Below are 24,988 nucleotides of genomic sequence, written 5' to 3'. Positions count from 1 at the left end.
TACGCTGCTGCCTGCCCATCAGGGGTGCGAAGGGTGGGGGGGCTTTATTTTGGTCACATCATCGTGTAGCACATGTCCCAAACCCTCTCTGCTACTGCAGAAGGAGAGGAGAGAAGCTCCAGAAGGGAAATGGGGACACAGTGGGTCCCATGGGGAAGGTGGTGGGGGCCAGGAAGGACCAGCCGCTTTCCCAGCCGAGGTGGGATAGGGCAGGGGGGGATTTGGGGGGGACGACAGCCCCCTGGAATTACAGAGATTTACAGGGTGAAAAACACAAAGAGGGAAGAAGAGACACTTAGAGAGGAGATGTATAATCACCGAGCATGAGTAATGGGGTGAAAGTAAGAAGTTTATTCAACACATCACTAACTTTTTTGGATGGTGAATTCTCTCCGGTGTCAGATTAGAGTTGAAGGGAAGCAGCGGAAAAGTCATCTAAATTCAGCCCAAAAAGCTTTATTGCTCTCTATAAAATATTCCCAAATCCTAGTTTTCCTGTCCTTGAGCAAATTCGAAAGAGAAAATGCTGGTCCCCGTCAAAACGAAAGTTTAATATTTCCTGCAGAGCAGAAATTCCAGTGTTGCTTTTAGACAAAGGATGTGATTATTTTTTTTTTTTTTTCACCAGTGTTTTCCAATGGAAAAATTGGTCTGCCAGAAAATGACAGCACAGTTTTACTCAAGGCAAGCTTTTGTAATTTCTGGGAATCATAATAATAATTCATCATAACTCTTTATCTCTATTCCTTCAACAAACAGTCTTTTCTTTAGGTTTGTTCTATTGTTGTCGTTCTCCAGCACTTCCTAGAGACACAGTAGATCAGAGTCTCACTGAAAGGCATTTCTATGTGTTTGTACTTTTGCACAAACCAAGCAATTTATGTGATGTGTCCACAGCTGGGGGCTCAGTACATTGGCCAGATTTCACTGTGTTTAAGACTGGCAGACCTTTGGCTGAGTCGAGCTAATTTGGTGTATTAATGGCTAATTCTGCCCAGAGAGGTGTTAAAAAAAAAAGAAGGAAAAATAGCTGTGCCCAGGCTCCCACCACACAGGTTTGGGATGTTGCCTTTATTCTGGCCCCTGGTGCCATCCTCCTCCTCCTCCCAGTGAGTGGTGGGGCTGGGGTCCTCTCGGAGGGGTCAGAGCTGAACACCCAGGTCCAAGTGGGGCTCCCTCCGAGCTCCCTGCCCCCCGGCACGAGGAGCGAGCCCGTTGGGGGCTCCAGGGCTCCGTCGCATCCAAATTGTGTCAAGCCTTCGCAGATGAAAATGATTTAATTTGGGCAAGGTTGCTTTGACAGGCAGCTCAGATTCATGCCACAGCATTTTTTCCCCCCCGAGGAAAGCTGGTTTGGATTTGGGTTACTCTTTGGAGAGCATCGCTTCAAGCTTATGTTTCACCTCAAAAATCTAGCCATTTTCCTTTCTTTAAAAAATTAAGTCTTATGGAAAAAACAGGAAGAAAATACTAAAACTTTCTGAAATGCTCGGAGAAGGAATCTACAGTCCACTGAATGAGCAAAGGTCTGGCATAAGGGGAATTGTTGCTTTCTGTGGGGTTAATGAAGACCAGAAGTACAGAGGGGAGCTCTGAAGCAGGAGCTGTGTATGGCCACAGCAGCAGGACAGCAGAAGGCAAGATTGTGGGTTCACTGGACCTTTTTCATGTGCTCCCCTCCTTCAGTTTTAACTTTTTAGGCAGTGAGAAGCCTTGTAATGAAAAGCGTTCTGAGAAAACAGACTTTTTTTATGATTATTGTGTAGCTCAGAAGCATCACCTTTCCCACTCTGCTTCCCATCTCCCCCCTGACCCATTCCCTTTGCTCGCTGCTGGCGGTTGATGAAAACGTAAAATGAATGGAATTAATGTAAGATTTTAGCACTGCCTTCGGTCAAGGTGGCGTTTTCTCCTTTTCCTGTGTTTTTTCGATGCTCTTTGCCACTTCAGGCTGGTTGGGGTTTGAACTTTTCCAGTGGGGGGTGATGCTTGGGGCAGGGGAGCGGTCGCAGGCGCTGGGCAAAGGGGAGGCTCCGGCAGGTTTTTGTGCCGCCGGCGAGCGAGGAGACAGGCAACGGCAACGCCCCGCCGTGATTCATTGAGGAAATGTTTCTTTATCTCATTAGTAACAGTCATTGATGAAACGGTGCTGGTTCACAGCTTGGCTGGGGACCATCCTCACTGCTGGCCTGACCCTGCGCCGGCTCTGCCTGCTGAAGATGTCTTTGTGGAGTTCAAAAAGTGCACAAAAAAAAGTGTGTAGACCCAAAGCTACTGGAGTTTTCTCCCTGTGCAAAAAGGAATTGCTGCTTGATCCTTTCTGCTGTTAACGTGGTTCCTCCATCTGACTGGAGATCTTTGGTCCTTTCCAGCCTGCAAGGTAGCCTACGTGTGTCCCTGGGCACGCACAAGCGGCAGGACGCACAGGACCGGGCGGCTAGAGCCACAAACATCTCTGTTATTTATAATTATAACCATATGAAGGACTCTTATTTCCCAGAAACTCGAAATTGCCTTTGACAAGCTTCTGATATGCATCTTAGTTAGCACCATGTAGCTGGGCGCTCCAAACGTTTTTGCATTTCTCCTCAGTTCTGGAAGTTATTCCCAGCGCTTAAAGGCAATTTAAGGTCTGTGAAAGAGGAACGAATCCCCCTCCCTGTAACACGCTGCCGTCTGCCTCCCTGGGTTGGAAGCTTTGATAATAGAACATAACAGGATTTTATTTTTTTTTTTTACCAAGAACTCATGGGCCAGTTCCTATTTCAGCTCTTGAAAGATTGCTCAGCACTTGGCAGAAGGTTTTTCTGGCTCTGGGACTGCCTTTTGTCCAAGGGCCTGTGGTTTTACCAGCAGGAATGGACACGGTGGGGTTGGCCAAGGGGTTTTCTTCTTGGAGACAAGAAGAAAAAGAGCTGGGGGAGATGACTAGGGACCTGCCAGAGTTGCCTTCAATATTTTGGGGTCAAGCTGGGCTTCACCACGTCCTTAAATATCATATAATTATGAAGAAATCCTTTCTAATCCCAGAATTGATCCATTGTAATAACTTCCTCCAGGTTTTATCACGTTTTCTTCCTCGTCTCCAGTGATGCAGAGCAATTCTGAGCCGGGCTCATCACCAGACACCCCAGATGTTGCTGCATTTCAGCAGCGGGTCGAGGGAGTTCCAGGTGTAAATAGTGTGAAATGGACCAGCCCGCCCAGTTTTCAACACCTTAAGAGTAACATTTTAATAAATCTTTGAGCAAATGGGAAAAGTGACTGTTGTGAGATGGACAAGATGAAGGATGGTTTATGCTCATGGACAAATATGATGCCTTTATTATTTTTTTTTTCCTATCCCTTTAATTGGATGCTTGTTCTTGAGATTTCCTAGACTGATTAAAGGTAATAAAATGGCAAATCGTGTTCCTTCTGCGGTCGCTCCTCCAGTCTGGAGTCAGGCAGTGGAGGATGAATGACCCCGACCTCAGACGTGGCCGTACCCGCTTCCCTGAACTCATTTTCCCCCTTTTCCCTTTTCTCTTGCAGATGTCGACGAGTGCCAGGTCCACAACGGGGGCTGCCAGCACCGCTGTGTGAACACCCTCGGATCTTACTACTGCGAGTGCAAGCCCGGCTTCCGCCTGCACACGGATGGCAGGACCTGCATTGGTAAGGCAGGGGGTGGAATTTCTTGAGAACCTCCAATTCTTCTTAGCCCTTTTCCCGCCTGCCAACGCCTGGCATTGTGTAGGAAATGCTTATGTTGGCAGATCCACCTGCATCCATCCTCCGTGCAGAGAATTTGAGGTGACGGGTGATGGGTTGCGTGTTCTTTTGTTCCTCAGGGTCTTGGTGGTCTTCCCTAACACGTCTCTATTACTGGTTTCCCAATGTTTGCTGTTCTCCAGTGTGGACACGCACGATTTTGGCTTCTTTGCAGCCCCTTATTTTATTTTGGTTCAGGAGAAGTAACACCCAGTGCTTTGGTGCTCCTGCTTTTGGGCACCAGGCACAGCGTTTTCAGAACAAATGCATGAAGTAGTCATAGAGTAATAGAGTTATCTAGGCTGGAAGGGACCTCCAAAGGTCACCTAGTCCAACCCCCCCACAGTCAGCAGGGACACCCCCAACTAGACCAGGTTGCCCAGGGCCTCGTCGAGCCTCTCCTTGAATATCTCCAGGGAAGGGGCCTCAACCACCTCCCTGGGCAACCTGTTCCAGTGCTCCACCACCCTCACAGTGAAGAACCCTCTCCTCATCTCCAGTCTAAATCTGTTCCCCTCCAGCTTAAAGCCATTGCCCCTCGTCCTGTCACTGCAGGCCTTTGTAAACAGAATCACAGAATCAATCTTCTAGGTTGGAAGGGACCTTAAAGATCATCTTGTCCAACCGTCAATTCAGGTTCAAACAGGTTCTCCCCAGCCTTCCTGTAGGTTCTCTTCAGGTACTGGAAGGCTGTTAGGAGGTCTCCCCGGAGCCTCCTCTTCTTCTGGCTGAACAACGCCAGCTCCCTCAGCCTGTCCTCGTAGCAGAGGTGCTCCATCCCCCTCATCATCCTCGTGGCCCTCCTCTGGACCCACTCCATCAGGTCCATGTCCTTCTTATATTGAGGGCTCCAGAGCTGCACACAATACTCCAGGTGAGGTCTCACCAGAGCAGAGTGAAGTGGCAGAATCACCTCTCTGGACCTGCTGGCAACGCATCTTTTGATGCAGCCCAGGATGTGATTGGCAGATTAGGTAGTAGATTAGGAGAAGGTTCCAGTTGGTGGTTTTTAGCTCAGCTGCTTTCCCCAGCCCGCACGGGAGGCACCAGGTAAAGCAAACAAGTGAGAAGAAGCCTGGCTGTGTGCAGAACCATGGCCATAACCATCTCGACCCCTCTTCCCCGGGATGCTGGTCCTGCATGCGCTGGGCTGGTGCGTGTCCAGATGTTGGGGTTCGGGTGCCAGCTCTGGCTTGTGGCTGATTTCTGGGCCAGTTTCTTGAAATATCATCATTTGCCTGCCCCAAACCAGAGGCTCAGAGACACCAGGGTGGAGCTTGGAGTCTGCCTTCCAGCATCTGCTGCTGCTCTTGTTTTTATTAAACCCCTTCTCCCTCACAGCTTTGTGTGACACATTGCCTCACTTTTTTTCTTTTTTTTTTTTTTTTTGAGGGATATTTTCATACAAGTGGAAAGAATTCCTGGGCGATGGCATTAGAGAGGCCATTTGCTGGTTTTTCTCAGAGGATAGTCACGTTCCTAAGTTTGCTAAAAATGACTGTGTGAGCCCGTGTGTGCCAGCTGGGGATGGTGATGGGAGCAGGGAAAAAAAGCCTCCTGAGGACATGGTACCCACCATGCCCAGAGCAGCACAGGCTGGACATCCTTCCATCCTGCCTTCTCTACAGGATGATACTCTAACGAGAGCAGGGAGATGTGAGCTTGAGGTGCAATTTCACCGAGCACCCTGTATTTTTTCTGGGAAAATCCAGAAGCAAAAGGGATTGCAAATAAAATAAAAAATAGCATCATTCCCAGCCCACTGCTCTAGCACCGAACATGGAAACTTGAGTTCATGGCAGTGCATCGCTACTGTTTGCATGTAAGTGCATGCGGTCTGTCATCTAATAATTGTCTTTATAATATGCAGCTCCCTTTTTTGTGGTACAGAGTGATTCTGCTGCCTCTGCCTCGTAGAATAAAACAGGAGCCAGCCATCGGGGAGCTGTGGAGTTCTCAACAGGGTCAGCCCCAGAAGGTGAAACGTCCAGAGAAAGTATCAAAGGGATCAGTAGAGGGAGGAATCTGGGGTTTGAAGGCAATTTCCATCCTTTTCTTTTGCCTTTCGTGCTTACCTGCTGGCGTGGCTGCCCTCTGTGGGGACCAGGGTGTCCCCACTCCGTGTGCCCAGCCCCGAAAAACCTGCTTTGCATTAAACTGCTGAGCAAGTTTAACTGCACACAGCGCTCAGAATCCAGCTGCCCAAATTAAGGGGAGGGGGGTGAGTGTGTGAGTCACGGGGGGGGTCTGGGGGAGCTGTGGGGAGCGGGGCTGGCAGGAGCTGTGCTCTGGAAGGTCCCTTCCAACCTGGGCAATTCTATCATTCAGTGGTGCCCGTGTCCCCACCATCCACAGGGTCCGTGGGGACGCAGATGCAGAGCTGGCAGGGCGAGTGCATAATTGCCCAAAACTCTTCCTAAAATAACAACAGAGCAGGCCTAAGAGTCTGGCTTTCTCTCTTCAGGACTGGTGGCTTTTGTTCTTTACACTTTTGGGACAGAAATGTGCATATATATATATGTGTGTGTGTATATATATATCTCTCACAACTTCCTAATCGCGCTGAACTAATCTATTGAGCCAGTGGTGTAGACGGTGTGAAGTCAACTTATTTTTCTTGTTAAAGGACAGAACAGAGCTCAGATGTGGAGGTTACTCCTCTGCTGGTGTTTATGGCAGCCCACAGTGGTTTATGTACCCGCAGAGGTAGAGCCACTTCGTGCCACGGGTGCCAATGTGCCCCCACTGCCCCGTTTGGTGCCTGTTCTCTGGTGCAGGGCTTTCTGCCCCTATAGATTCTGTAGGGGGTCCTTGGTGCCAGAGCCCAGCAGCTCTCCTCTCTGGAGGAGCCCAGTGTGATGGGGCTGGAGTTCATACAGCTCTGATTTGTGTAAATACAAGCTATTTGTGCCCTTGGAAGGAACCCACCCCAAGCAGAGCCTGGGCATTGCAGCTGGTGGCACTGGGGGGGGCACTGAGGGGATGCTCCTGGTTGGGTTTGGTGGGTGCAGAGGGATGTGCTCTCCCATTTGTTGCCTTTGCTGATGCTCAGATGTGATCCCCCAAGCCTGGCAGCAATGTGCAGTCTGTCTGGGTGTCTTTCCACGGGTCACGTTGCAGGAATCCCCAGCCCTTTTGAGCGTGTCCTTGCCTTCTGTGGTGTCTCCACAAGTACGTGTGAGTGCTTCTTTCCTTTAGTCCTCGCTCTACGTAAATATTTACACTGCCAAGTCAGAGGCTTTGCTCGGGCTTGATCTTGGAAATCAGAGGGTTTTTAGGAAGCCAGCATCCCTGACATGATGGACCAGGCAGCCACCACGGGGGACAGGCAGGTGACCCCAGTGCCATCGGGTGGTCCAGGAGAGTCAGAGGCTTTGCTCGGGCTTGATCTTGGAAATCAGAGGGTTTTTAGGAAGCCAGCATCCCTGACTTGAAGGACCAGGCAGCGACCATGGGGGACAGGCAGGTGGCCCAGGAGAACAGAGCTTGGGTCTATGCTCAGTCCCACAGGGGATTCTTAAGCCTCCTCTTTGGCGTTGCCTGGAGAGTCAAGGGCAGTCGATGACAGCAGACTCTTGATGTCCCCTCATGCCTTAGGATCCCTCCCTTCCAGAGAGCTACCTCTGCCCCATCACTTGCGCCTTTGTAGTTCAAATATAACAAGTCACAGAGGATTTTAATACAGAAGGGAGGGGGGAAAGAACAGATATTTCTATTGAAAGTGAAAGAGAACAAAAGGAGCCCTTGGACGTCCTGAAATTACCTCTTTCTTTATCAGAACCACATGGGCAGGAGGCAGGGAGCTGACATCTTCAGGTCCTTCTCCACTGTTTCGGTGGAGGGATGAACTCCAGTCCAAGGCAAAGAATTTAATCTGAGCCAATTGCTTTTGTTGGCCTGCAGAGTGGAGAGATGGTCTGTATTAACACACAACATGTTTCTGGAAATTGTCTGAGGTTAGAATAAATCAGTTTGGGATTACACGATGTATCCCTATTTATATTATGAGCACTTCAAACGAAGAAATCTCAAATATAGCAGGGATTTATATAGTGAACGGAAGGACTGTGCCATAAAGGTTTGTGTGGGCTCGGACTGTGTGTGCAGAGGGTAATCACCCGTGGGTGCTTCGTAGAGGTTTTTAATCTGCATGCTTTGCACGTTTTAGAAAATATGACCTTTTCTTTGTCCAGTGAGGCGTTTCTCAGCTGTTTATGAGAATCAATGGGTTTGTGCCGTGCTGTAAAAGGGGATGTTGTGCCCAATTCTAGTTACAGCTGCTGATGGTTACTCTTACAGTGTCAGCTCCCTGCTGCTGGGGGCGAGGTGTTTGGATCTTCAGGAAGGGGGATAGGGATGGGAAAGAGGAGAAGTTGAGCTGCTACTGCCTGGACCCACTTCCCACATGCAACCAGTAGTAACAATATCCTTTTCATCCCCTTTTTACCCATTTCCTGGGCCCGGGAAGGGTCAGGCTGTAGGAGCATCTTTCAGCAGCGCTGCCCTCCCTGCAGACAGAGGGGCTGGAGGCAGCGGTCCCTCGCGCAGACGATGAAATATCATCTGTGGAAAATCTGTCTGAGCTTTAATTGAAAAAAGCTGTGTGATGTACAAGATGACACTGGATTTGGCAGCGCTGTCACAGAAATGTTAGGCTAGGAAAAGCATCTGGGAATGGAAATATTTTTAGAGTGGTTCTGTAAACAGAAAAAAAAAAAAAAGAAAAAAAAGAGCAGTAATTAGAACAAGGCCAGCAGTGAGGGCTGCTGGCTGCTACTCTGCGAGAAGCCAGCTAAGGAGACCCAGAATTAGAAGGCCTTTGCTTTGATGCAAAGACACCCCAAACAGCTGCGGCATCTTTCATTGTTTTGTCTTATTATTCCTTAAACTGCATTGGCTTGTGTCTTAGGGAAGCATCAGTGCACTGCAGGTGGCTCTGTGGGTGCTGCAGGATGGGATGGCTTTGTTCTTTTCATTGCTGGGGTGCCGTGGGGCTCAGGAGCACCCTATGGAACGTGGCACTGACTGCTCCATGGGTCTCTGGGCAGAGCAGGGCTCCTGGTGCCCATTACCCACAGTGGCTGAGCCCACAGGGCGCCCCAGCACCCTCATCACTACATGCCATGGCAGGAGGGGGATGCTCAGGTGGGGTTATTAGTCTTGATGAGGTCATTTGCCAGCAAAGAAATGCAAAGGGGAACAAAAATGCTCCACAAAACCCACATGCTCCAGCAGCTTCACCTTCTGCACTCTCTTAGCCATCCACAAGTGGCATCAGTTAAAATCTGTGCATGTGGTTCTGGCTCCGGGTTGTGCTTAAAATCCTTGGCCAAGGAGGACGTGCTGGAACAGGAACTCACGTCCTTCTTGCTCCTCTCCATACCCTGCTCGGGCTGCTGCTGGTGGTGGTGGCCAAGTCTTGCCATCTGTGTCTGGCGTTTCCTCTGCCTTTCGAGGAACGGGATTCGCCGTTGCGAAACTCCATCCTTCCAAACCTGCCACGGGGCACCGGGTGGGGGTCGTGCCCCAGAGAGACATCTTGGTCTTCTTCTGTGTAGAAATAATCCTTTTGGAAAGGACGCTGTGTCCCACCATCCAGGATTTCTGCCTGCCTGAATTTTGTATGATAAAAACGAACATGGACTTTAATTATTTTCTGCTCTGAAAAGTAGCCTTCTAGAGGTATGCACTGAGGGCAGCTATTTAGGCTACAAATTCATGCAAATCCCTGCATACTGGGAGGTTATTTTAGAAGTAAGATGTGTTGGCTTCTTCTATACTGGCCCAGTACTTTTCCCATATGAAGGAATGTTTTGGCAGGCATTAGCATTGTTTTACTTTTTTTTTTTTAAAAAAAAAAAAACCACTCCAAGGAGAACAAGCACGTTATTTATGGGTATTTTTGAATATATGTTATTAAACACTTTAATATATCAGAATATTTTAAAATGACCACCCATCTCTGGTAAAGTTTGAGTACTGTAACTCTGACCCATAACTTTTCAGGAACGTCGAGTATTTCTGTTGTTTCCTTCCAAATGGATTAAATGAGACAATGTCAGCACAACTAACATAAACCCATAGTTCTCGCTCCAGCCGTATGTTGTGCATGGCAATACTTTGACATTATTAAGTCACTTTTATTCCCCCAAATGTTGTTTAGTTAATTAGAGGCGTGCAACGGGAAGTTAGTATTTAAAAGTTTGAAAGGAGAGAGCTCCTCAGCTCTGAGTCAAGACATATTTTTTGCAGGGGAATTGTTTGCGAAGAAAAAAAAAAAAAAAAAAAAAGGAATATACAGCTTTGCCTTTTTATTTTCCTCCTCTGCCAAATATTTGTTTTTCACTAATGTACAAGAGAGGTTCCATCAAATTACTTTCAGTACTTTGTCTGTAGAAAATACTGGTTTGAATAGTGGATGGGGTGCTGGTGCCCAAGGCCAGGAGAGCTGCCCCCATCCCTCCCGCTGCTCCACGTGGGGGTTTGACAGACCCGGATTCCCTTGGGGCTTGGAGACCTCATTAAAATCCCAAACTTTCTCCCCCATGTGCTTTCCAGGCTCTCCTGCTCCCCAGAGCTCTCGCGGCTGTTGAGGGCACTGGGACTACCTGAAGCGTGAGCTCGTGGAGAGATGTTTCTCATTTAGAGATATTTTTAGCTTGCTTATAGGATTCCTCGGAGTCAGCACATTGGTGTAGCCTGGAGTTTGAAAAATAGGTCAGAAACATGTGGGACCACAACTCATCCTACCGTTCAGCTTATGGGAACTGGGTCTGGGTTTCCATCCTGGACCAGGGCTGGCTTTTAGGCGTCACACAGCTCCCATGTGCAGTGTCTTGTGCTTTTTGTGCCCCCCAGGAGGATGAACAGACTTTAAAGGCCAAATTCCCCTAAGGGACACCTCTTTGTGGAGCAGTCTTCTTGCTCAGGAGACACGCAGTGGTCTACGAGGAGACTTTCATCCCTTTGGAGGCATGTAATTACTCCAGGATGGCTTATCTCCCGGAGTCTGTGCATCCCTCTCCAAAAAGTCCTTCTCTGCTTTGTTTTCTAGCTCATTTTTTTTCCTGGACACAAGGTCAGTGGTCCCAGGTAGCTGCAGCCTAGGGAAAGCAAGCAGAGAAACTGCCCATGGGCTGGTTGCAAGGTGCACACATCTCTGGTGAGACATCCATCAGGCTCTCGTTGCTCATCCTGCAGAGAACTCCTGGATTATAAGAACAGAGAGCGGGGAGGAGAAGGTTATTTTAAGGCTGATTAATGATAGGAAGCCTGTAAAAAGAGAAGATCGTCCACATGTTTGGTCATAAGGTCTGTTTTCTGCCGTAGCCTAGGCAAAACCTTCTGTTTTCTGACTGTTTGAAATCCTTTGGGCCGGAAAGCGCCTTGCGCAAGGCCACACAGCAAGGCTGTGGCACGGCCAGGAATTCCAGTCGGGAATCTGGGTTCCCAGTCCCGCCTGCTCTTCGGATGAGGTCAGGGTTCCCGTCAGCACATCTCCCAGCTCCACAGCTCTGCCGGTCACACCGCTGGCTCCTTGTGGTGTGGGTCAAACACCCGTGTCCTGACTTTTCTGTAGAAATCTCTTAGGCAAAGCCGGGGGTGATGACCCCCCGATGGGATCATGGATGTGCAGGATCCATGGCAAAACATTTTCCCTTAAACATTCCGAGGAGAACTGATGGTACCTTGCCCTGTGTAATCAGGGTTTTCACCGTGGTATGGAGCCAGGAACTCAGTTTTCCATATCATTTTGTTACAAGAAAACCTGAATACACCCAAGAGCAGTAATTAAGCTGCTGGAGCTGCACCTGCAGTGACTCTCTGTACAAAATGAGGAGAATTTCAGTGCAACGAGCCTGCCTGCCAGCACATATACCCTTCACAGGGGCTGATGCTGCCCTGAAAGCGTGCTAGCTGTCACCTTCCCCTCCATGGCATCCCACAGGGGTTCAAGACCAGGTTGGAGGGGGCTTGGAGCAACCTGGTCTGGTGGGAGGTGTCCCTGCCCAGGGCAGGGGGGTTGGAATTCGATGATCTTTAAGGTCCCTTCCAACCCAAACCATACTATGATTCTAAGTACATCCCATTTGCCCGGCTCCCGTGCAAGAGACTCCTCCAGGGGCTGTTATTTTTTTTGGTGTTGAACGTTGTGTCCCTTTCCCTCCTAGCTGTGAACACGTGTGCCCTCAACAACGGCGGCTGTGAACACGACTGCGTGCAGGTGACACTGACACAGCACCAGTGCCGCTGCCGCCACAACTACCAGCTGCGGGAAGACGGCAAACGCTGCGTCCGTGAGTCCCCTCGAGCATCCGCGGGGAGATGGGAAGGGGGGGACGTAGAGCTTTGCCTTGGCCCTTTATCCAGGGGCAGCCAGGAGCTGGGGGGGGGATGGGGAGAATCCACTTGATGTCAAATAGATCAGAGCGGGGAGTCACAGAATCAAAGAATGCTATGGGGTTGGAAGGGACCTCTGGAGATCATCTCCTCCAACCCCCTGCCAGAGCAGGTCCACCCAGAGCAGGTCCCACAGGAACGTGTCCAGGTGGGTTTGAATGTCTCCAGAGAAGGAGACTCCACCACCTCCCTGGGCAGCCTCTTCCAGGGCTCTGCCACCCTCACAGGAAAGAAGTTCCTCCTCATGTTTAGGTGGAATTTCTTATGGCCAAGTTTGTGCCCATTTCCTCTTGTCCTGTCACTGGGCACCACTGAAAAAAGACTGGCCCCATCCTCCTGACACCCACCCTTGAAGTATTTATAAGCATTGATCAGATTCCCCCTCAGCCTTCTCTTCTCCAGACTAAAAAGACCCAAGTCCCTCAGCCTCTCCTCCTAAGAGAGATGCTCTAGGACCCTCATCATCTTTGTAGCCCTCTGCTGTCCCCTCTCCAGCAGTTCCCTGTCCTTCTGGAACTGGGGAGCCCAGAAGTGGTCCCAGTGCTCCAGATGGGCAGAGCAGAGGGGCAGGATGACCTCCCTTGTCCTGCTGCTCCCACTCTTCCTGATGCCCCCCAAGATGCCATTGGCCTTCTTGGCCCTCAGGGCCCATTGCTGGCTCATGGGCATCCTATTGTCCTCCAGGACTCCCAGGTCTTTACTGGTCTCTCCAGTAAAATCTCTGGGTGTTATATTGCCCCGGACATGCTCTGCAGCTTGCTTGGAGAGGCGAGGAAGGGCTGAAGGAGCGTAGCCAACACAAATGAAATTGTAGGAAGGCCGGCACTTGTGAGCAGCGCGTCGCTGCGGGACGGGACGCTCTCCCTCTGCTCGCAGACAGCTCTCTGGCTGACCCGCTCCCGGCTGCAGGAGGGAGAGAAGCTGAAGGGGACACAGAGCAGAAGTTCAATCTCCTCATTCATAGCAGTTGGCATTGGGGAAGGAGGAGGAGGGAAGTTTTTAGCTGCGAAGTTGCTAAGGGAAAAGGAACAACTGGGATATTAAAAATGCAGGGTTTTGTAGCATCTGTCTGGGTCAGAGATGGGCAAAGCTCTCGATAGGAGCACTCGAAGCAAATTTCCCTGGTTCTTGCCCTCTAATCCCTACGGAGGGACATGCCCATGCCAAGCTTCTGCTGGAAAGGTGTTTACTCGGATTAAGTGCCTGCCTTTTGCAGGATCTCACACCGTGTAAACCCTGCTTCTGCTGGAAAGGTGTTTACTCGGATTAGTGTCTGCCTTTTGCAGGATCTCACACCATGTAAACCCTCCTGCCTGGATCATAGAATCATAGAATCATTCAGGTTGGAAGAGACCCTTGGGATCATCGAGTCCAACCATCTCCCCTACTCTACAAAGTCCTCCCCTACACCATATCCCTCAGTACCCCATCTAAACGTCCCTTAAACACATCCAGGGATGGGGACTCAACCACCTCCCTGGGCAGCCTATTCCAATGCCCATTCCAATGGATGGAGCACTGAAGAGTAGCAGAGGTTTTCTGGGGGAGAACAGTCACTCCCAGAGGTTTTTGCCAGGTGTAGCTGCCCGATGCTCTCCCCTCCCATGAGCATGGTGTCATTAAGGGCTGGGATGGGTGTGAATCACCCCTGCCTCCTCTGCTTCCACCTGCAGTGAGGAACCCCTGCGCCGACAGGAACGGGGGCTGCATGCACCGGTGCCACAACCAGCGTGGGACAGCCCGCTGCGAGTGCCACCCTGGCTACAAGCTGGCCCCCGACAACAAGGCGTGTGAAGGTGAGCTGCCTCCAGCAAAGCTTTCACGGGGAAAAACAACTGTCCCATGGGGGTGGAGTGAATTTAATGGTGATGCACAAGCCTTGGTGGCATGGAGATGCTCGGTTGTCCATCCATCCAAGAGCCCAGCTCCAGTTGACTGGAACAACACTGGGGTTCCACGTGAGCCACTTTCTGAGGGAGCTCCACGGTCGTTCTGAACTCTTCACTCTGTTTCTTTCTTGGACTGGACCCCAGGGAAGGATTCAGAGTGCGAGAAAACAGGGGAAAAATTTTGAAATAGGAACAATCGTCCCTTTGAAAGAACGTTTATGGCTCGACCTGCCGTGCTCATTGAGTGCCCATCTCTTGCAGATGTGAACGAGTGTCTGACGGGACAAGCCCTGTGTGCCCACCAGTGCCTCAACACCCGCGGCTCCTTCAAGTGTACCTGTAACCCGGGCTACGAGCTGGGGGCCGATGGCAAGCAATGCTACCGTGAGTACAGCCTGCAGCCCCTCCTCGGGCTCCCCCAGGCCAGTGTCTCTGCACCATCCTCTGGGACTCAGTGGGGGCCAAGTCACAGCGAGCTTTTTTTGAAGAATTTCACAAGCAGGTTTGGCGCCGTTCACTCTCCCACCAAGATAAAAAACTTGGTCTGATCTTTAAAGTTACCACGAAGCTACTTTTGCTGGTTTAGGCAATTTGTTTGGAGCCGTTTGGCTCCGAACGGGCCAAGTTCTGCTCTTGGGGACTTTGTTGGATGAGTTCAGTCGGCTGCAGATGTGCAGCTGAGGAAGGAATTGAGCGAGTGAAGTGATCACATCTGCTCCCATCAAGAGCAGAAATAAACACTATTATGCAGGAATGAGCCAGATTGTCATAGATGGCCAGATAGCCATCCTCCTGCAGCTAATACACACCAGCAGGGATAGTCCGAAGCCCAGCCATCGGCATCTGGCACTAGCAGCCCCCTCGCAGCTGGGAGCCAGTGCTGGTGTGACTGGAGCTGGTGATGCTCCACCTGCGCAGCCACTCTCACCAGGACCCTGCTGAGGGTCTGAGGGTAAGGCTTTGCAGACCATAAATGGGTCTTGAAAGGCATCAAAGTGAGAGCAAGGCAAGGAACGAGGCAGATGATGTGCTGTTCAAGAGCCTTTCTTCCTGGGAAGGTGGTTTACCTCACCCTGTGTATTCTGTAAAAAAAACATCCCAAAGCTCAGTTCCACCTGCAACTGGTCAGGTGCTGGGGTGAAGATTTATGATGGCCAGCAGGGCTGACAGGAGAGTGGTTTAGGAAGCCAGGACCTTGCCTAATAAATCCTAGCTACCTCCTCACCAGGCCTTGTGACTGCACAGGGGGGAAGACTACCCTGTGTGGCTCCAGCTAAGAGCCCCACAGGGAAAAATAGCTTAGTTCTATTGCTGCTCAAGTCTTGGTTTTCCAGGTGAGGCATGCCAGCCCTGGTCAGTTTTTACAGCAGGGAGAGTGGAAGAACAAGCCCCACTCATGTGCTGGCACAGTTCCTCCAGTTGTTGTGTCTCATTGCTGTAACAGTGAAAATTCCTCTACTTTGGTGCCAACTGTAGGATTAAGTAGCCTTTGCATGAAAAGTGTTTCTCCCTGCACCTTGTAACACATTTTTATGCAAAAGCCTGGTTGTTCTTGCATGAATAAGGAAAAAGACAGAGGGACTGTGTTTGTGTTGTGAAGCCTGGAAGATGGTCTTCCACCATGGCACAGCTTTTGGTTCTTCCCGTTGGGAAGCATCAAGCTGCCCTTCTCTCACTCTCCTTGGGTCTCAACACACTAAAAACTCATAAGTTCTTGAAGGGAGAAATTGTTTTCCTGGGGTTCAGGACTGAGTCAAAACTCCATGGTACAAGTTCCTTTTAGCCTAAGAAAGCTTAATTAACTAGACTTAAGTTTACATAAGCTTTGCCAAGCTGAGAAGATATATGGCTGCTATTGATGTTTGCGCCTACCATTTTTGACATGTCAGGAACTAACGGCTCTAGCTGTAGGCATCTGGATGTTTCCATCCTTAGCTGGATTCCGCTGCTCCCACTTCTAGCTGGCATCAGAACAGCTCTGTACTGGGGAAGGCTGAGCCAACTTTGGGTTGGCAGCACATCCTGCAGCTTGTCAGGAACGGGAGCAGTTTTCTCCACAGTCTGGTTCCTCTCAGAGATTGTCCAGAGCCTGCTCCACAGCTCAGTCCCTCAGAGGCTACGTGGGGCATTGCCTGGGATCCATGGGTTTATTTTCATACATCACTTCCCAGCCCAACAGCAGCCTCCGTGGACAGCTATTTTCATCCTTTCTCCTCGCAGGGCTGTGCACGCAGAAATGCAGGTGCGGGAAGGGGCTGTGGGAAGGATCTAACCAGTGTTAGTGCCTTTTCCAGGGATAGAAATGGAGATTGTGAACAGCTGCGAAGCCAACAATGGTGGCTGTTCCCATACCTGCCACCACACCAGCTCTGGCCCTGTCTGCACCTGCAACTTTGGCTATTGGCTCGAGGAGGACCAGAAGACGTGCACAGGTAAGGCCAGGGAGGTGTCCATCTCAAATAACCATGGGGATCTCTGGATGTGAGCTGCTATGTGTGTATGCACTGCAAACAGGTTAGCAAGGCTAGAAAGAGATGCAAACTACAAGCAGATGAGATATTGCTCTACTTGAGGACATCCTCAAACCTCCACTCGAGACCAACTTGGACAGCAAATGCTGACTTCAGAACCAGTTCATTTTTCACAGCTGAAACTGGTCTAAGGGGGCACTGACAGATACAGAGACTCATCTCAGATACCCATAAGCCTGTGTCTAGAAGGCACGATGCTGGAAATGTACCATCTTGCCTGTTATCTCAGTGTAATTTGAGGCAATGAGTGATGAGAATGAGTCAGTAGCCGCGAGCCAAGGGTAGTTCAGCCCCATCCGGATACACAAAGTATGTGTTAATGGAGAGGGAAGGGAGAAATGCACCTCGAGCTCTGTCAGTGCCATAAAGGTGAGGCAGGCACTTCGTACCACATTACTCTCCACCCTTTTGTGCAAATAACCAGACAGAAACCCACCGTGGTGCTCACCAGCCAGAGGTTTCCCACACCAGTGTAGGCTGTGGTTTGCTCCTGTGCTCACCACAAGGGCTGTGGGCTCAGACCCCAAGGCTGGGGGGGTGTTTCCATCCCTCAGGCAGCCTGAAGCTGTAAGAAATCTGGGTGCCCTTCCTGCAGGTTAGTTGGAGACACTTATACCTAAAAAACCCAGCAAACAGGAGCTTGCGTGCAAGCAGTAAGAGTGTTCAGTGATGCAAACCAGTACTTACCCCTTCCCACGCGGTGTGGAGTTACAGTTCACATTACTTGGGAAACAATTCTTGACTTTATTACCTCTTTGTTCAGTGACACTTCCTTCTTCCTGCAGTTTTCAAGGAGCAGGTCTGTCCAGGGCACCTGGTAGGAACAGACAGACTGGGGACAAGCTGGGACCTGAACTGAAGTCTGCTCTGAAAGAGCATTATTCCTTTGCACGCTACGAAGCCCAGCACACTCTGTAGCCCAGCAGTGCTCTTTGATTTCCTGCCAGATACCTCCTTGGTCCAGGCTCCTCTGGTGGCAGAGGATGCTTCACCAACCCCACTGCTACATGGGCACTGTGATAATTCACTTCGTAGTGGACAAATGAAACCCCATAAATAGAAGAATAATGTAAGAAGTTCCACCTAAACATGAGGAGGAACTTCTTTACTTTGAGGGTGGCAGGGAGGTGGTGGAGTCTCCTTCTCTGAAAGCATTCCAAACCCTCCTGGACAAGTTCCTGTGGGACCTGCTCTGGGTGGACCTGCTTTGGCAGGGGGTTGGACTGGATGATCTCCAGAGGTCCCTTCCAACCCCATGTGATTTTGTGATTCTATGAAGGGGCTTGAAATTTCAAGCTGCCAGAGCTGTGCTTCCTCCAGGTTGTCTAGGTCCATCCTTTGATGGACCTAGACTCTGATCTGGACCTAGACCTGGACTCTGAGACAGCCTGAATGAGCCGTGCAGTTCTTGCCCATCAACATCAGCATTGTTAACAGGGCAAATCCAAAAGCAAGAGTGTTACAGCTGGAATCACACAGAACCTCTGTTGTCAGAACAACCTCAAACTGCACATCCCAGTTAACTTCCCACAGGCCTGTAGGATTCCAGATCCCTCCCTTGGCTGGGGAGCACGTTGCCAAGGCTGATCTGTTGACACAGAGTCCCTTATTTCAGAGGAAAACAAGGACACTGGCTCAGCCTTTGGCAGTCAGAGCAGTAAAATCTTACCAGAACTAGTCACGGAGCAATTTTAACAAAGTGCTGTCACCACTGCCCAAGCCAGATGTGTGTATTAATATCCCGTGCCCTTTGTTTTTTATTATAGATGTCAATGAGTGCGACAGTGGCTCTCACTGCTGTCAGCAAGACTGTTACAACTACCCTGGGGGCTACGAGTGTGCCTGCTACGCGGGGTACAGGCTGAGCGCCGACGGCTGTGGGTGTGATGGTGAGCAGAAACATCCCTCCGGACCCCCACAGGATGGAATGAGCCCCTCTGGTTCTGCCTTTCTGTATTTTATCAGCCTCCTCAGTTTGCTTTCTGTTAAGGCAGCACGGCTGTTCTAACCCCCTACCTTCTAACCCCCTACCTTCTAACCCCCTACCTTCTAACCCCCTACCTTCTAACCTGCACTAGCCCAGCACGACTGGAGAGTAGCCCAGGGGGCTTTGGAACACCCTGAATTCAAATCAGGATCTCTCCAAGTGAGCCAGGTCCAGGGCTGACTCCATTTATAGGAATCATTTCATGTTCAAGCCCAGAGGCCAACGTTGCCCATCGTTTTCACCCAAGAGATACAGGCAAATCAAAGTGTCTGTATAAAATACAGCTGAGACAGTGACTAACAGAAGCTTTTAGTAAAGAGAACAAGAAGTTGTCCTACCTGGTGGCAAACAGCCGGGCGTTTCATCCAGCTTACACCAGTTTGCTGTCAGCTCCCCGAGAATCACCTTCTCAGCATAAAGAATTTGGGGCTTTTTCCCTCCTCAGGAGTTGTTCTCACTACCAGAGCTCACCCTTACCATTTCCCAGGTGAAACCCCAGGTTTACCCTCCTCTTTCTACACAGTGAGGGATGGGAGCTGAGACCCAGCACCAGGTATTCTGAAACCCAGGGCTCCCTGAATCCCTTGGGGAGTCTCACTCAATTTTTGGAGGTGGATACCTTCACACAGCTCCCAGAGAGGATGCCATCAGCATCCTGGGGACAAAAATATACCTGCTCCCCCATCTTGTACCCAGGGCCAGCTCCCCTTACACTGGAGCATCCCGTGTTTTTCAGACGTGGATGAGTGCTCGTCCCACGAGGCTGGATGTGAACACACGTGCCAGAACCAGCTGGGGTCTTTCCAGTGTGGCTGCGAGATCGGGTACAAGCTGGATGAGGACCGAAGGAGCTGTGTCTGTAAGTGCATCCTCTGTGCCCTCTGGGGGCTGCCCCTCACCCTGCTCCCCCCAGCAGAGCCAGGGCCAGCACAGGCCACAGCTCACTAGCCCCACACCCCCCCTTTTTCCACAGTAATTACTACTCTTAGCGGTGGGAATGACTCCCAGCACCAGTAGAAAGGTTTCCCCTGGCAGGACCAGTCCTATCCCAGCCTTTCCAGAGAACTGTAGGGATTTTTGGCACAGCTGCACTTATATTAATCTGCAGCAATGACTCCACATGAACCAAAGAACTAAAACCCTTTTCGCTGTCACCAGCCCCTACGGTTTTTCCTTATAAGAAATAATGAATTATTTTTTTTTTAAGCAGTAGTGTCTTTATCCCTCCACCAAACATATTCCCCAAATTACACACTTCTAGGGTGGCCAATACCCCACTTGCTGCATCTATTGGTCCCCTACAGCATCGCCCAGTCCCTGGAAAGGCTTTCTGAGGTCTGGACCCATCAGAGCACCACTAAGTACCTCCTTGCTCTGGCAAAACACCTGAACCACCTCCAGCTGGTGGCTTTTATAGGTCTCCAGCCCCTGCCCCAAGTGTGCCTGTTCCTGCCTTGATTGCTTGGCATTAAACCCCTGCCTGCTCGGTGAGGGAAGGGAACCCATAGCTCTGCCTGACAGATCCTCTTCCCAGAAGGAAAGAGGGAATTGCCAAGCTGCAATAATTTTGTTAGATGGTTTAATTTTCCAGAAAGGAATTAACTCTCCAGAAAAGGCAAAGAAGCTGAGTGGCTCTGGTCAGAAAAACAGCAAAGGGGATGGGCTGAGTGTGAGCTCAGCAGCCTGAGAAGCCCAAGGTGTCTGTCCAGGTTAGGATCAAAGCTTCTCCCATAGGTTTGGAAGTCACTTAGCTGGTCCGTGCCCATTCCGGCCAAAACAAACAAGCCAACAAGTTGTAAAATTTTTAGAGGGGTCAGTATGGAGAGAGCTGGGTGGCACACATGGAAGTCACTTAGCTGGTCCGTGCCCATTCTGGCCAAAACCAACAAGCCGACAAGTTGTAAAAATTTTTAGAGGGGTCAGTATAGAGAGGGCTGGGTGGCACACCCCATGCCAGGTCAGATGCACCAACCCTGTTACAGGTATTGCTGGTGTCCCTTTCTTATTATAGAGGTTCTGTTCTGCTGCTCACCTCTTGGAGATCTTGTCTCTTTTCCCACTCTGACCTTGCCACCTCCGTGGCCTCTTCCCCAGCTCTAGAGGACCCTGTGGAAGCTCTGGATGCCCAGCGCCCCGTCATCCGCCCCATCCCTCACGTCGCAATCCTGCGAGATGAGTTCACCCAGCTCTTCAACGACGACGACGAGGAGGAGGAGGAAGAGATGGAAGCAAGAGGGGAGCACACACTTTCAGAAAAATTCGGTGGGCATTTTGCAGTGCTGGTAAATTGGCGTGCTTGGCTTGGAATTCTTCAGAATTAATCACTCCTGCTGGGTTTATTTGTGTGTGGTGAGCAACAAGAGTTGCCGAGTGCCTCTTCCGTGTGCACGGGAGCTGTGTTACAGCACAGATGGACGTGGCTTTGCCGCAGCCCGCGTGTGGCGGGGGGTTTCTCTGCCCAAGATGCTGGGATGCATCTCCGGGAAGGGTTTTCAGCGGTGGTGCCTCTCCTTACAGTCTGCCTGGAGCACACCTTTGGCCCTGACTGCAGCCTGACCTGCGAGGACTGCCAGAACGGGGGCACCTGCACCACGGAGGGGACCGGCTGTGACTGTCCTGCGGGCTGGACCGGCCTCCTCTGCAACCAGAGTGAGTGATGCTGGGGTGGGATGAGCTCCTCTCCACCCCCCCAAGGCTGTGGGATGCCAGGGGGCTACGGCTGACCCTCTCTTCTCCCTCTCACCCAGCTTGCCCAGATGGCACCTTCGGCAGGAACTGCAGCCTGGCCTGTCGCTGCCAGAACGGTGGCACCTGCGACCCCACCACCGGCGCCTGCCGCTGCCCGCCCGGGGTGGCTGGTGAGCTCTGCCAGGACGGTAAGACCCCGGCTCTCCATCGCCCGCTCGGTGGTGGGGGAGATCTCCATCCCTCTCCCCACGGCCCTGGGTGGGTGGTGGGATGTCTCACCGCACTGCAAAAAGGCGAGGTGGCATCTCTGTGGGCATCGGGCACACAACGCTGGGGCCTCCCTTGCACTTTCCTTTGCTCACTGAATTTCACTGAATTTTTAGAGTTGGAAGGGACCATAGAGATCATCCAGTCCAACCCCCCTGCCAAAGCAGGATTGCCCAGAGCTTGTCAGAGCATGTTACTCAGGAGCATCCAGGTGGGGCTTGAAGATCTCCAGAGAAGGGGACTCCACACCCTCCCTGGGCAGCCTGTTCCAGGGCTCTGCCACCCTCACTGTGAAGAAGTTTTTTCTCATATTTGAGTGGAACCTCTTATGTTCCAACTTGTGCCCGTTGCCCCTCGTCCTCTCACTGGGAACCACTGAAAAGAGTCTGGCTCCCTCCTCCTTCAACCCCCCCTTGAGATACTTATAAGCATTGATAAGGTCTCCCCTCAGCCTTCTCTTCTCCAGACTAACGAGTCCCAGCTCTCTCAGCCTTTCTTCATCAGGGAGATGCTCCAATCCTTGAATCATCTTTTGCTCCCCAAAACGTTTTCCTACAAGGGAAGATGCACAGCGAGTTGCGAGTGATGCTCCCCAGCCTGCGGAGGTGGCTCCTCTCTGTTTCTCTCAGTGTTAGTAGAGCATTTGCCATAATTTGACAAATGGCTGTCACAGCCACCTCTGCTGCCACTCCTTGGTGTTCCAGTTGTGCTCCTCAGAAGCCTTAAAATGTTCTCCACACAATATTTACACTGCTCCCTTTGCAGCTGGGCACTGAGGGCATCTTTCAACCCTTTTGTTGGCCCATCACAGTGTGAGTGGCTCTAACACCTCCCTGCTCTGTCTGACTCGGTGGGTCACCTAGTCTTGTGTGGAAAAATGTCGTTTTAATAAGGAAAAGAATGGTGAAGGGGATTCTTCACCCACAAAACAGTGCTGCAGGTGGAATGCCTTGTCTTTGCACTGGAAGATCCTTGCAGTCCCCGTTTGCTGCTCAGCAGTGACATGGGCACCCGTCTGTATTTCACTGGACATTCAGTGGTGGACACAGAAAAGCGTGTCAGAAATGGATGTTCAGGGGTGAATTTACAGAACCGTGGAGGTATTTTCCACTGAAGAAAAACCAAAGCACTGAGAGGTTGTGACAACAGCAGTTACTTTGGCAGTACTGCTTGCTTGTCGGTAGGTATTTGTTCCCATAAAGAGTTAAAATCTGGGGGACAAAATCTGAAAACACAGAAGGAGTGAGACAATAAGAGATTCAGACCAAATGACTTCAGACAAATGGTAAGGAGCATCTGGGAGCTATTACTGAGACCGAAGCAGAATGTAAATGAATGCAACAAGAGATACCCCGACCTTTTCTTTCTGTAGGAAGGAGGTGATTGAGGGGTACAGAGAAAAAAAACCAGGAAGATAAGATTAAAATAAACAATGAAGAACTCATCTGTTGTCCCAGGGTGGCATTTCCTCTGCTTAAACTCTCTGCTGTACGGGAGGAGGCACGTGCTGCCCGGGCAGATGCTGGCCGGAGCCTTGTGCTGACACAGCCTGTCTGCCATGTGCTTCTAATACTGAGATCTTTAGCATAACAGAGAAAGAACAAGAATTTTATTCTCTTAATAGTGCGAATACCACTGTTGCTCATCAGTAGGAACAGCCCCATGGATTACTTTCTCCTTCCCAGAGCCCTACAGGGTAGATCCCTCGGGTGTCACCAAGTGGGGTGAGGAGCCAATGGGTGCCCTCAGGGCTGGGGAGTGATGGGTTTTCTGGGTTCATGGCTGGTGTGGCACAGCTTTGGGTTTGTTATGGTTTTCCTGTGGTCTGCTGGAGACCGAGCGACAGGCTGAGACCGGCGCATCTTGCCCAGAAAAATCTCTCTCTATTTACTAGGGTGCCCCAAAGGATTTTTTGGGAAACAATGCAGGAAAAAGTGCAACTGTGCCAACCGGGGTCGCTGCCATCGGATTTACGGAGCCTGTCTCTGCGATCCTGGCTTATACGGACGATACTGCCATTTGGGTATGTTTGTTCCTCAGCTTTTCTATGAGATATACCTTATTCCTGGCTTACAGCCTTTCCAGGTCCCACCCCGGGTGGCAGAGCTTCTGTCTCGTGCCCTGTGTCATTTGGTCTCTTTCCTTCTGTTTCCAGTTTGTCCCAAGTGGGCGTTTGGCCCCGGCTGCTCCGAGGAGTGTCGCTGCCAGCAGCAGAACACGCAGGACTGCGACCGGAGGGACGGCTCCTGCCGCTGCAAACCCGGCTTCCGCGGCAAGCGCTGCGAGACCAGTGAGTGGCCAAGAAGCAGAACCCACGGAGCACCCCTCTTTCTCCCCCTGACTCATTTTGTAGCATCACAGAATGGTTCGGGTTGGAAGGGATCCTAAATCCCACCCCAGTGCCACCACCTGCCCTGGGCAGGGACACCTCCCACCAGACCAGGCTGCTCCAAGCCACCTCCAACCTGGCCTTGAACCCCTCCAGGGATGGGGCAACCACAGATTCTCTGGGCAACCTCTCACCACCCTCACAGCAAAGAAGTTCTTCCCCAGATCTCATCTCAATCTCCCCTCTTTTAGTGTCAAACCCTTCCCCCTCATCCTAGGGCTCCCCTCCCTCATCAAGAATGGCTTCAAGCTCCAACAGGGTAGGTTTAGACTGAACATTAGGAAGGAATTTTTCACTGAAAGAGTGGTCGGGCATTGGAACAGGCTGCCCAGGGAGGGGGTGGAGTCCCCATCCCTGGCTGTGTTTAAGGGCCGTTTAGATGCAGTGCTGAGGGACATGGTGTAGGGGAGGACTTTGTAGAGTAGGGGAGATGGTTGGACTCGATGATCCCAAGGGTCTCTTCCAACCTGAATGATTCTATGATTCTAAGAGTCCCTCCCCAGCTTTCCTGGAGCCCCTGGAGGGACTGGAAGGGGCTCTAAGGTCTCCCCGGACCCTTCTCTTCTCCAGGCTGAACCCCCCCAACTCTTTTTCTTAGAGAAAAGCTCAGTTTTTTGCCCTCCTAAGACCATCTTAGCTCTCGTTAGCAAACCTTGCTGTCAGACTCAGTCACATTAAATTAACAGGCAGACCTTGCACAGGCGGGTGGGAATGGCCATGGATGTGGACAGTGGTCCTCATCCAGCCGCTGTGCCCAGCCGTGGGCTCGGGAGGTGCTGGTGGGTGCTCCCAGGGTCCATCGAGTAATGCCAGATGTTCTTTCTTTTTAATTCCAACTATCAACAGGCTGTGACCCTGGCTATTACGGGGATGGCTGCAAGAAGAAGTGTAGCTGCCCTCCAGGAGTGTCTTGTGACCATGTCACTGGGGAGTGCTGGAAAGAGTGTCCCCCGGGCTACCACGGGGAGAGCTGCGACCAAGGTAAGGCAGGGACCCTGCAGAGACACCCCAACCCTGCCCTAAAACCACCTTCCTCACACATACAAGCTGCTGCTTCACCAAACAACACGAGAGGACCTCCAGA

The 24,988-nt window shown here is 51.0% G+C and overlaps 1 protein-coding gene across 1 annotated transcript in view; it reads left to right on the top strand.

Annotated features, from left to right (window-relative positions):
• The window catches only part of MEGF6 (multiple EGF-like-domains 6), a gene marked incomplete at its 3' end in the record, with an annotated part of 87,963 nt that extends 63,078 nt beyond the window's left edge, over window positions 1–24,885 (top strand). Inside the window, exons 5-17 of the mRNA XM_014952417.1 lie at window positions 3,535–3,657; window positions 11,925–12,050; window positions 13,827–13,949; window positions 14,304–14,426; window positions 16,337–16,474; window positions 18,340–18,462; window positions 19,297–19,419; window positions 20,655–20,822; window positions 21,078–21,209; window positions 21,308–21,436; window positions 23,410–23,538; window positions 23,671–23,805; window positions 24,751–24,885. Coding sequence (XP_014807903.1) covers window positions 3,535–3,657; window positions 11,925–12,050; window positions 13,827–13,949; window positions 14,304–14,426; window positions 16,337–16,474; window positions 18,340–18,462; window positions 19,297–19,419; window positions 20,655–20,822; window positions 21,078–21,209; window positions 21,308–21,436; window positions 23,410–23,538; window positions 23,671–23,805; window positions 24,751–24,885 — 1,707 coding nt within the window. The remainder of the gene's footprint in view (window positions 1–3,534; window positions 3,658–11,924; window positions 12,051–13,826; window positions 13,950–14,303; window positions 14,427–16,336; window positions 16,475–18,339; window positions 18,463–19,296; window positions 19,420–20,654; window positions 20,823–21,077; window positions 21,210–21,307; window positions 21,437–23,409; window positions 23,539–23,670; window positions 23,806–24,750) is intronic.
• Between the last annotated feature and the right edge of the window lie 103 nt (window positions 24,886–24,988).

Source organism: Calidris pugnax, unplaced genomic scaffold, assembly GCF_001431845.1.
Source record: "Calidris pugnax isolate Ruff unplaced genomic scaffold, ASM143184v1 scaffold217, whole genome shotgun sequence".
Taxonomy (NCBI): domain Eukaryota; kingdom Metazoa; phylum Chordata; class Aves; order Charadriiformes; family Scolopacidae; genus Calidris; species Calidris pugnax.
Note: the sequence above shows the minus strand (reverse complement) of the source record. Positions and strands in the feature narration are given on the sequence as shown.